At 33.0% G+C, this 10,833-nt stretch overlaps 1 protein-coding gene across 11 annotated transcripts in view; it reads left to right on the forward strand.

The window, feature by feature from the left end:
- LOC100747260 (rho guanine nucleotide exchange factor 17) overlaps window positions 1–10,833 on the forward strand; it is a 71,261-nt gene that overhangs the window by 53,642 nt on the left and 6,786 nt on the right. For 3 of the 11 annotated variants that reach the window (XM_024370832.2, XM_012391198.3, XM_024370833.2), the window contains exons 10-22: window positions 992–1,069; window positions 2,052–2,156; window positions 2,509–2,625; window positions 3,261–3,547; window positions 4,724–4,861; window positions 5,329–5,423; window positions 5,539–5,761; window positions 6,752–6,843; window positions 7,617–7,884; window positions 8,793–8,900; window positions 9,699–9,938; window positions 10,134–10,201; window positions 10,439–10,765. In XM_024370832.2, the coding sequence (XP_024226600.1) occupies window positions 992–1,069; window positions 2,052–2,156; window positions 2,509–2,625; window positions 3,261–3,547; window positions 4,724–4,861; window positions 5,329–5,423; window positions 5,539–5,761; window positions 6,752–6,843; window positions 7,617–7,884; window positions 8,793–8,900; window positions 9,699–9,938; window positions 10,134–10,201; window positions 10,439–10,765 (2,146 nt within the window). The remainder of the gene's footprint in view (window positions 1–991; window positions 1,070–2,051; window positions 2,157–2,508; window positions 2,626–3,260; window positions 3,548–4,723; window positions 4,862–5,328; window positions 5,424–5,538; window positions 5,762–6,751; window positions 6,844–7,616; window positions 7,885–8,792; window positions 8,901–9,698; window positions 9,939–10,133; window positions 10,202–10,438; window positions 10,766–10,833) is intronic. The other 8 variants (XM_024370836.2, XM_024370838.2, XM_024370834.2 and 5 more) reach the window with 6 other exon arrangements.

Genomic DNA, 10,833 nt, shown 5'->3' on the forward strand with positions numbered 1-10,833 from the left:
ATAGATGTGTAATAATTTCTTTTTTTACTTAGTTTTTTCTTAATATTTTTTGTGCGATAAACCAATATATTAACATTGAAACGAATGATCTTTTCAAAACAGGAGCACAGATTTATTTAACTTTATGATTCATAGCATATTACAGACATTTCGTTACTTATACGCACTTAAACCTCGAAATTAAAACTTTTCCACCGAAGATCTATCGAAGGAGCATACTCGACACTTTCCCAACACGTCGTATATTACATTAAAATCCATTAAACCTTTTCATCCAGCCTAATCCCGAGAGCCATTAGCATACGAGTCGCTAAAAATATCCTCAACACAGCTATCCACTCTCCGAAAGTTAAACATCCGCGGAGCACCTTAGATCCAATTCATCACATCGTTCGAGCTTCCCGATCGATTCTTCTGCTTCTTTTTGTTCTGGGTCCAGGCTGTTCCATGATTCGATGCGTCTTGATGTAACCCGACAAACAGTGCCCGTTATTTATTCACGTTCAAAATAAAAGTTTCCATTTTACTGCCACACGTTGCGTAAGTCTATGAAAGTTCTTTTCGATCTATTGAATAGAAATCGATTTTTGGATGCAAACGGATGGAACTGTTATTATTATATAGTTAATTGTCTCGTATGAAATAAAAAAGATCATATAATATATTTTTATAATAGTCCCTTAATATTACAATATGGTATTTCTTTGATATAATTACTTTGTCCCACTTGATTGCTGAAATGTCACATTATGGGTTATGTTTGATTCGATTGACTTAAGTCTGTCACCTCATTATTGGAATTGCAATTCTGCTATGTTAATGAATATTGGCCAAAAAGAGAAAGAAAAGGAGACTGGAACTTCAATCGAAATCAATATAAAACTGCGTGCTTAAATATTTTATCGAATAAATATGTTTCAGAATTTTTAGTCAAGGAACAGATAATTATTATATTGTACATAAAATTAATTAAAATTTGATTTTGTTTTAGAAATATCTACAACCATTAAAGAGCCCCGAAAATGCAGGTTTGGTGGACGCAGCGACGGTGGACGAAATCTTCTATCAGGTAAATTACTAATTTACAGTTTAAAGTTTATACTAAAGAATAAATACGATGTTTTCTAAAGTCATAATTAAAGCAAGTCATTTGGATTTAATTCACACAGATAAATTTTGGAATCCCATGCTGAATATCAAATCGAGAAATTTATTCATAGATTTCATAATTATTTAAATATAATATCATAATAAATAGATGTTGAGCTAATTGTATAACGCATCAGAATTTGAATATTTGAAGATGTTAATAGAACAGTAATCCTGTGCGAAAATATTATGATAAAAATTGGTAACGCAGTATTCGCACGTTCGACCATATTCGATCATATCCGATCATCCGTGTCATTCTACTTACAATAAATTCCGTGAAACTCAAAGGCTATAGAATTCGCACGAATAGAAAAAGGTGATAAAAGAAACTATACGAAATTGAAATCTGTACGCGTAAATTCCTTTAACACGGTTTACCCGATCGATGTGTGGCCACCACGACTTTCCAATTAACTTGTTAAACCGTTGGACAAGCGTGCACTTTTCAACCTTTGACTTACAATCTCCGTGACGGAAAGAACAATTGTTAATTATTTCTTAATCGATAGAACATGAACGTGAAAGGATAATACGATGCTACGGTGTAACAAAACAAATAGGATACCTTGCTATTAAACGCTAACAACGTGAATCAATACAACTACTAGCCTTGTCAAATACAACGTTGTATTCCAAATTACGAGATAATAAACGTTTATTATAGCTTTATCAAGAGGAATGAAATTACGCGTGGTGTGGTATGTTCAAACGACAGTCACGTTTTACAGCATGAAGCAGCGGGCTGAAACTTCGTTATAGCTGAATATCAAGAGTTCGATAGAACCCCTACATTACTATCTTTGAAGTTTAATATTTCACGCAACTTCCCGTTTTTAATATCTTGTGTCGGAAATGTTAGGGTAAGTTGGGAAAAGAAAGTTTGTACGTTCGTGTTTCAGATTCCTTCTATTCTCAACCATCATGAAGTGTTCCTGGAGGAGTTACGTAAAAGACTGGATACTTGGGAGCTTAAGCAGACCATTGGCGATGTTTTCCTCGATGTGGTATGTTTTCTTATTAAACACATCACCATTTTGTTCAACTAAAATTTTAATTCGTTGTTATGCTTCTTCTGATTCATATTATTTTACCTACCTTCTTAAAAAGTATATATTGTATTGAGTTTCTTGGAATGTTCCTGAAAAACAATGTTTCTGAAAAAAAATTGTCAGGGAAGTTCCTGAAAAAAGAAACGAAATTTTAATCTATTCCATTCCATAAAGTTACATTCAAGTTGTTTACAATGGACACGTTTCGAAGAACCGAATGCAATGACCATTCTAATTCGATAACGCGCGTTGTATATCAGAGATTATCTTTCCACTTGTTATTCATTATTCGCTGTCTTTTCTGTAGTTCACCAAGGCAGTCGTCCTGGAAACGTACACGCTTTTCCTTGATAATTGGAAGTCCGCGAGGAAGGCGATAAAAACGACTTGCCAAGCGAAACCGGCATTCGCGCGATTCCTCGAGGTATACCAACTATCCTTTTTCATTTTCTCTGTTCCTATTAACATTTTTATTTTCTGCATTGTTAATACAGTAGCTTTACCTTCATTATATTTTCCTTCTCCTTCCCCGCATAAATTCCTTAAATTCAACGAAACGAATTACAGTCATGCAAGTTTGCGTCCGAATATTTAACCATAAAATTCTTCCACGTTCTTCTTTTTTATGTATTTGTGCAAAATGCACAAAATGCACATAGTATGCAAAAGTATGTAAAATATCCAAGAGATACCATATAGTATTGAATCGTTATAATATTTTGTGGATAAAACAAATTTTTGCTTATATTCTATCGTTTTAACTGTGTTCATAAAAGTTTGAATTTGTGCAAATATTCGCGGTCTAATTATAATATTTTCCTATTCTCACACATTTCAAGTTGTCAGTTTTACACACTTCCTTCTTTTTCCCAAAATTGTAAACCTTTATGTACTCAATAAAACTAATTTAGACAGTTTGACAAGAAATATTCAACCATGAAATTCTTCAATATCCTTTATATTTTCAATATTTTTCCATACACTATATTTCTCTATTTCGTTTATACTAATCTGATAAAATTTGGTAATTGGTCAATTACCCCTTTTTCTACACGATAGGCAATGGAACGGGAGCACAAAGGAAAACTTGGGCTAGATCAGTTATTGATCAAACCGGTGCAAAAGATACCACGTTACGAGTTACTGATTCAGAGGTTGTTGAAGCACACCGATACCACGCATCCGGATTTCGAGTTGCTCCAAGCTGCTCAGAAGGAAGTGCACGAATTGGTCGTAAAGATCAATTGCACGGAAAGGGAGTCTCTCGAGTGGGAGCAACAGCAAAGTACATTGAGGGAGGTTCAGGCGCTGGTCGAAGGACTCGCTGGTATCGTGACAAACGACAGGTGAACTTACTTTCTTTTATGATCTACGTTTATTTATGATCAGACTCATTTTGGGGGAAAATTGAGTGAACCAGAGACAAATTGTTTGATAAATTTGTTAATATTGAGCAGGCTGCCATCCTAAAATTTTCTTTCAGAGGGTTTAATCTGTGCTGTAATACCAACTTCTGCATGATGTTTGGTTCTTTAACAAATGCGACTTATAATTACCAAACGAAGTATAGATAATTCCTTGTAACACAGACTGAGATATTGATTGATAGTAAGAAGAATGTCAAATATGAACAATTAAATGAATTAATAAAATACCTGTATCATTTTTTTATGTTAGCATATATATGTATTTGAAATATAGAAATTTTTCATAGAAATGTAAAATATAATGAGCATATGCAGATACAATAGAAGCAGATATATATATATATATAAGCTGTTATTATATAACAGCTACTCTTTGTCGACAAGTTTTATATTTAGAAATATTTATAAAATGATTTTGTACGTGCCAGATCAACCACGATCTCCACGCAATTAAAAGGAACATATTTTATACAAGAGATAATAGTCAATATTCCGAGGGCAAGAAAGCTTCAGAAATATAAAAAAGAAAATATGAAAAATAGGAAATCAATTAAATATTACGCCTTATTAATAATGTTAGAAATGTTGCTTTATTTTCATGGATTTTTCTCTACGAAAATTAATTTTCTACAATTTGTAGAATATGCATACGATTTCAATTTAAAATATCACAATTGAGTATTATGACCTTTTAAAAATTATCTAAAAATATTCGAATCGTTTCTAAATAAAATATGAAACATATTTTTACGTTTAATATCATAATAGTCAAAGCAACGGTTGAAAAACGGTTGAATGTTTTAAGAACGTTTTCAAAACGTTTTTATACTTAATTTAGATATCATTTATGAACTCGTATTTTTACATGATCCGTGAGAAAATAAGGGGGAAAAAGATTGAAAGAAGTTTAACGCACAATAGAGCTTTCATCGAATAGCTGCGCGTAAAACGTTGCACTCGCTTCAGCATTTCATGAACTATTCAAGCTTTAAACGCGTACACCGTATCGATTACCAATAGCGATGCGTGTTGCGATAGAAATTGCTATGAAAACAAAAAAATTCATCTGAATTGATGCGTCTATTTTTGTCGTAGAGCTTTCGTACGCCACGATCTTGTCACCATAGCCTCGAACCAAGGAACCAGAAAGGAACGTGCCCTATTTTTGTTTTCCGATTTGCTTGTTATCACCAGTATCAAGAGGAGAAGCGGGACAATCAGAAAACCATCGACGTGAGTGTGTAATTGATTTGTTCAAATTGTTTAGAAAAATCTAATACTTATATTGTTTCTATTACTATATTTAAATTCTATGTTTATTCTGTATCACTCTATTAATTCATAATTCATGATATGCTTATTAATATTATAATTGATAATATTATAGCAAAAATAGTAGAGAAATGTCACATGTTTCTTTTACATAATATGTATATTGTGAACGTTATGTACATTTATATTTTTATGAACAGAACTGAAACAGAAGATTTTTCCATCTACTAAATATTATGATTATTTTATGTTAGACATTTTATATATTTTTTTATATATTCTGTACATTTTTGTTGTGTTTTCTATTTTCATGTTAGTTGTCAGATATCTTTTATTATAAATATACAATGTACACGGTTGTTTCTTATATAAATTAAATTTTTTCTAATATTTTATCATTTTCTACATATGCATTCGTTTTCTGTCAGAAGTTCCTGTCCAAATAGTCTGGTTGGCCTATTGGAAGCAAATAAGTACAAAATGTTAATGAGAATACCGCTGGACGACCTAGAAGTTATGAAAGGTAAGCAAAAAGAAACCGCTAAATTCTTTAATACTATAATATTAAAAAATGCTACAAAAAAAAAAAAAAAAATAAAATAATTCCATGGTTAGAAATTACATTTTATTTCCATTAGCCAAAGATGAAAACCTGAGGCGGATGGCTCGTGAGGTAGACCATCTTCGAGAAGACTGTGCAACGTTGACTCAGCTTCAGGAACTCGCAGCTACATTGCATGGTGCGAAGCAACAATTAGAGGATCTTATCAAGGATATGTTGGGTCAGGCACAACGTCAATTAGCTGAAAGGAACGCAGCGCATTCGCAGTTGGCTTGTCTGGAATTAACGCTTAACACTCAGTAAGTAACACGTCTTTCACATGTCATATCATTACATCCTACGTTAAGCGTTTTAGAATACCTAGTATTAAAATGTCAAGAAAAATTTAATAAACACATTCACATTTTATCATTGACGTTTGAATCGCTTTTATTAGATGTTACTTCACTTTGATCACCACAAAATTTATTCTACTCTATCACATATAAAAAGCTCCTTCATTGAACCAATCCCATAATTTACGATAGTTAGATCTTATACAATTAAACATACACAATCTTTTGGAACCTTTTTATTTTGTATCATTTATATCTTTTTGTATACATTAATGTTAGTGGTAGAGAAAAATGATTTATACGAAATCATTTTTGATTGTTGATTTAGCTATGTTCTTCACTGTATATTATGAACGCTAGAACTACGGACGACTAAAGTTTAAAATTTGCTCCACACAAATTCAAATAAAAGGTATACGAAAAAGCATGTAATGCAAGCGAAGGAAGACTATCGAAATATTCGATAAAAATTCAATAATTATATTTTACTATTAATACGTAAATCATTGTATTAAAGTTTCATTAGTCTGATCATCTCCGACTTGACTGTAACCCACAATACGAAAAGATTTTTCATAATCCATGAATTCTTCCTAATTTATGATAGTTCCTATTGAACGAGTCCCGTTTTCCCATTTCACTGCGTCATTTTCCTCGCGAAGTTCGAGCGGGTATCTTCGCTTGCAAATGTGATTTACCTAACATTTCTAACAAACAACGTCGCGAATGAAAGGATAACGAAGGAATGTTTCATTCGAAGCTGCATGGTGACAGTTTATCGAATGACGACATTCCATCCATTAGCGGTTCACAAAGCGGTATAGCCTCACAATAAGAGTATTTTTGCGCCTTATTCGCCTCACGTTTCTAATCCGCGTGCATCGAATCATGCCCAATAAACAACGTGACATCAAGTGGCTCGTATGACACTAGTCTCAAGTATTATATTTGCAGGGCTGGAATCGAGAACATTTCCGTAATGTTCACAAAGCCGGACAAAAGGGCCAGCTGGGAAGAGAGCTTCAACGAGGCTAAACAGAAGTTAGGTGAGTTGTCCCGCGACTATAGTGGAATTCACGAGGTTTGCTTAGTTAGAGACATTGAAAGACAACACTTGCTACGCTAGTTAACTCTCAATTAGTGTCATAAGGACCAGGTCGCTATTGTATAAGTAATAAATAAAAAATTAATTAGTAAAGAATTTGGTTGACAGCTGGTCTTGCGTTGTAGGGATTTCAAAAACATTAAGAAGAAAATAAGGGGGAGGGGGAGATTAAAAGAAGTTGAAGACACAGTAAAGCCTCCATTAAATAACTGTAAGACGTGTGAAAGAAAGTGTATCATATCTCCCAGCAATGTGACCTGCATCACACTAATTGAGGATAATCTATTGTAGGGTTTTCTTTTCTCATAGTTCAGACAGTTAGGATTGATGTGTGAGTGATACGTATTTGGTCTCGGCCACTTTAGTTTTAATATATCACGTCTCAGTCTTTTTCTTCTCGATGTTTACAAACTGCGGACATCGAATTAGAACCACTCATATTCCACTTTCTATTCTATTCAATTTCCACTTCTTTTTACTTTTCTTCTTAGATTAATATTGAACATTTGAAAAATAGATGAATTACGTTCATAAGTGTATTGCAAAGAAATGACATTGTATTTAAGTAGATAAGTAGATAAATAGGTAATAAATTTAGAATAATAACACAAAAATAAATAAATATCTTTGGACAATCAAAACTCGTGAAACCCACCATAGTCCATTCCAGAACGCATACATTTCTGATCAGTGTCGATGTGTCTCGACTTACAGCATTGTCCGCTGATAGGAGGCCCTGCCCAGAATTTGTGGGACCTCTGCCAATTCGAAAGACTCGGGCTGGCTTGCAGTTCACCTGTGCTGCACCTACATTGGCCAATGGACAGGGTTCCAGGGACGTTTGGGTGTGCAACAGCGATGGCTACGTGGGTCAAGTCTGCGTGTTGAGTCTCACCCCGGAACCACCACAAGTGACATCTTGTAACGGAGTCTGCAACGCAAGAATCCTATGTGTCGCGGGAATTCCAGCGTGCACTCAAAGGTGAGATTCTCTGAGATTCTTTGTTCGCGAAGGCTGGGGGTGTGAGTTGGGGCTTTCACTATTTGGATTCTTGCGGTTTCTGTTGCTCGAAGCTTCTGGGTGTGAGCTGGTTGTGGGACTTCTGGGAACATGTTTTGTCTGTATATTGTGTTTAAATCCAATTAATCGATGGAATATTGTATTCCAACTCCAGGATTGCATTTGTGGAGTGAATTTATTATATGGTGTTAGGTTGTTTCATAAATTCTGTTGTCTTCTTATTATTGGTTTTAAATGTCTACTTTTTAAATTAGCATTTAACTTTTAATGTTTATTTTCTATTATGAATAGAAAGATGTATGTGTCGCATACTATTTCTATCTGCAAATTTCAAGAAGATTGACAGGGCGGTGAAAGGATGGCAAACGAAAGGCCAAGTTAAGAGTTGAAAAGTTCGCTTCAAAGTTGATTTTCGTAGTCCTGAAAAGGAAATCTTGACAAAATTCTAAATCGCAGATATTTTATAATTTAGGAATAGGAAAGTTCATTTCTAAATGGGAACGGTTGATAAGAAACAAAGAAAAATATTCTAATGATTGAATTCATAATTCTTTTCTATAATTCCATATCAAAATTGGCTAAAAAACGACAAAAGCTATGAAATGACCTAATATTCTCATACCAAAAGTATCAATGTTTGTCAAATATTATTAATATCTTATCATCAGCTTAATATATCTATCCAACGAAATGTGACGATGTCTGAAAGTTTCAAGCAACATGGAAAGTACATATTTAATTCAGAGAGGTCCTTGAAAAAAGAAAAAGAAAACGGTTAAAATGATAAGGAATTTTTAAGGAATAATTTTTTTTGTAATACTTTGTAGGCTAGTAGAAAGGGACCTTATTTTATTTGTATTATATTTTAGATCGAATTCGTGCGTGACTAACAACATTTCATTCGCGAACAGTAAGAGCGGCATAAGCATCTCGGTCCAGGATGTCGATGCCAGTGGCGGGAACATACAGTTAGATAGGTAATACTCTTGACTGAAAATTTGAATCGGAACGAAGTAGTGTTGTATAACGAGGAGTCAACTCGTAAAAGCGAATAATAACTACAATTTACTAAAATTACATACAATCGAGATTATATTATGAAATTCATCTATATGTATGTCAAGAATAAAAATTCTAACCAGGAATTCCGTCACTTCTTACATTTCCATCATGATTTTGAAAGTGATATTAATTATCGGTTGATTTCTTGTTATAGAATATTTTACGATATATTATGAAATCTTTTATATCATTTTACATATGTTAAACATTCATTATGATATGATCATATATCTATTTTAAAATAGTACTAAAAGTAGGCTCCTTTTGATGCTATTAAAAATATATTGATAAAAGAATAAGCAATTTTCACATACATTATCCACACTTCGAAAATTTGTTAGATAATTATTCCGCATTGTAATAAAATATTCTTAATTAATTATTAATATATAAAATCAGTTATTTATAATATTAGATATAATTAAAAAATATACTTTAAGTATTATAATTTTAATATAATAAATGTTATTATAATAAAATTTCATATTATTTTACGTTATAATAGAAAGTTTCCTTTATAATATATGTATATTATGCAATTTCTCGCTGTAGGTACATATCTTTTTTAAAACCATTTCTGTAAAATTAATATTTTTTTCCTGCATCGATTTAACAACATACGACAGGAGCTTATTTTTAGAGAAACTTTTAGTATATTATTCTATATCATTAGTAGTATGCTTCGTCATTAATCTAAGAAAGCTGTTTTGCAGTAGCTCGAGCTCCGACGACTCGGACTCGGACGACATTCCATGTGCAGATACGGGTAGCCTGGCTTTGAGCAGCGACGTTCCGAGTATTGATAATGTTACAACGGAAGAAGAGGTTAACCAACCAACGATGTGGCTGGGAACCGAAGATGGATGCATACATGTATACAATTGTAACGACAATATCAGGATAAAAAAGAACAAAGTGAAAATACAGCACAATAGCAGTGTGCATTGCATCATGTAAGATTTTTCAAGTTTCCTTTATTGACCCTAATTATATTTATCAAACAATCAATTTCTAATAATTACTTTTTTACAAAAATTTACAAATTTTTTAGAAAAATTACAAAAATGTTTAGATTATTATTATTTTCTTCGGTCTAGATATATTTGTTTCCTTTTCTTCTACAATCTTAATAATATTTAATATTTCAGATATTTGGATAATAAAGTGTTCGTGTCACTTGCTAATGGAGACATCACTGTCTATTCTCGAGATCACAGTAAGTTCTATATCTCTATTATAATATATATTTTTCTAAATTAAATTCATAAAAAAATATAAACTTTGTACTAATTGAACAATAAACTCAATAAAACATTGAATCACATAACAAACAACGATTTAAAATAAATTATGCGATTTCTTCAAATTTTTAAGCGTTCTGTAAAAAAATCTTTAGCGTTTATAACACCCTTGTAAGTCAAACATTTTCAATATAAATATCGTTTAATTATAGTGGGTGGTTGGAATACACCCGACCCAACGACAGTATCGGTAGGCACAGTGGCTTCTCCAGTTACGAAAATGCTTCCGGTATCCGGGAAACTTTGGTGCGGGTGCCACAATTCCGTAAAAATCCTCAACACCCACTCGCTAGATATAGAACACACTTTCGCCGTTAGCAACGACACATCCCTGTCGGTTTCGTGCATGGCAAGTTCCGGTGGACTAGGAGTCTGGATTTCTTTGCACAATAGCGCCGTGCTGCGATTGTTCCACTCTGGTAGCTATGAATGCTTGACGGACATCAATATAGCACCAGCCGTCACCAAAATGCTTACTAGTAAGTTTCTATGTATCTTAATCTTTTAGATGAATAAGATACCTGTGATAGCTTATTATCCTTATGTT

This window comes from Bombus impatiens, unplaced genomic scaffold, assembly GCF_000188095.3.
Source record: "Bombus impatiens unplaced genomic scaffold, BIMP_2.2 scf_0969, whole genome shotgun sequence".
In the NCBI taxonomy this organism is placed as follows: Eukaryota; Metazoa; Arthropoda; class Insecta; order Hymenoptera; family Apidae; genus Bombus; species Bombus impatiens.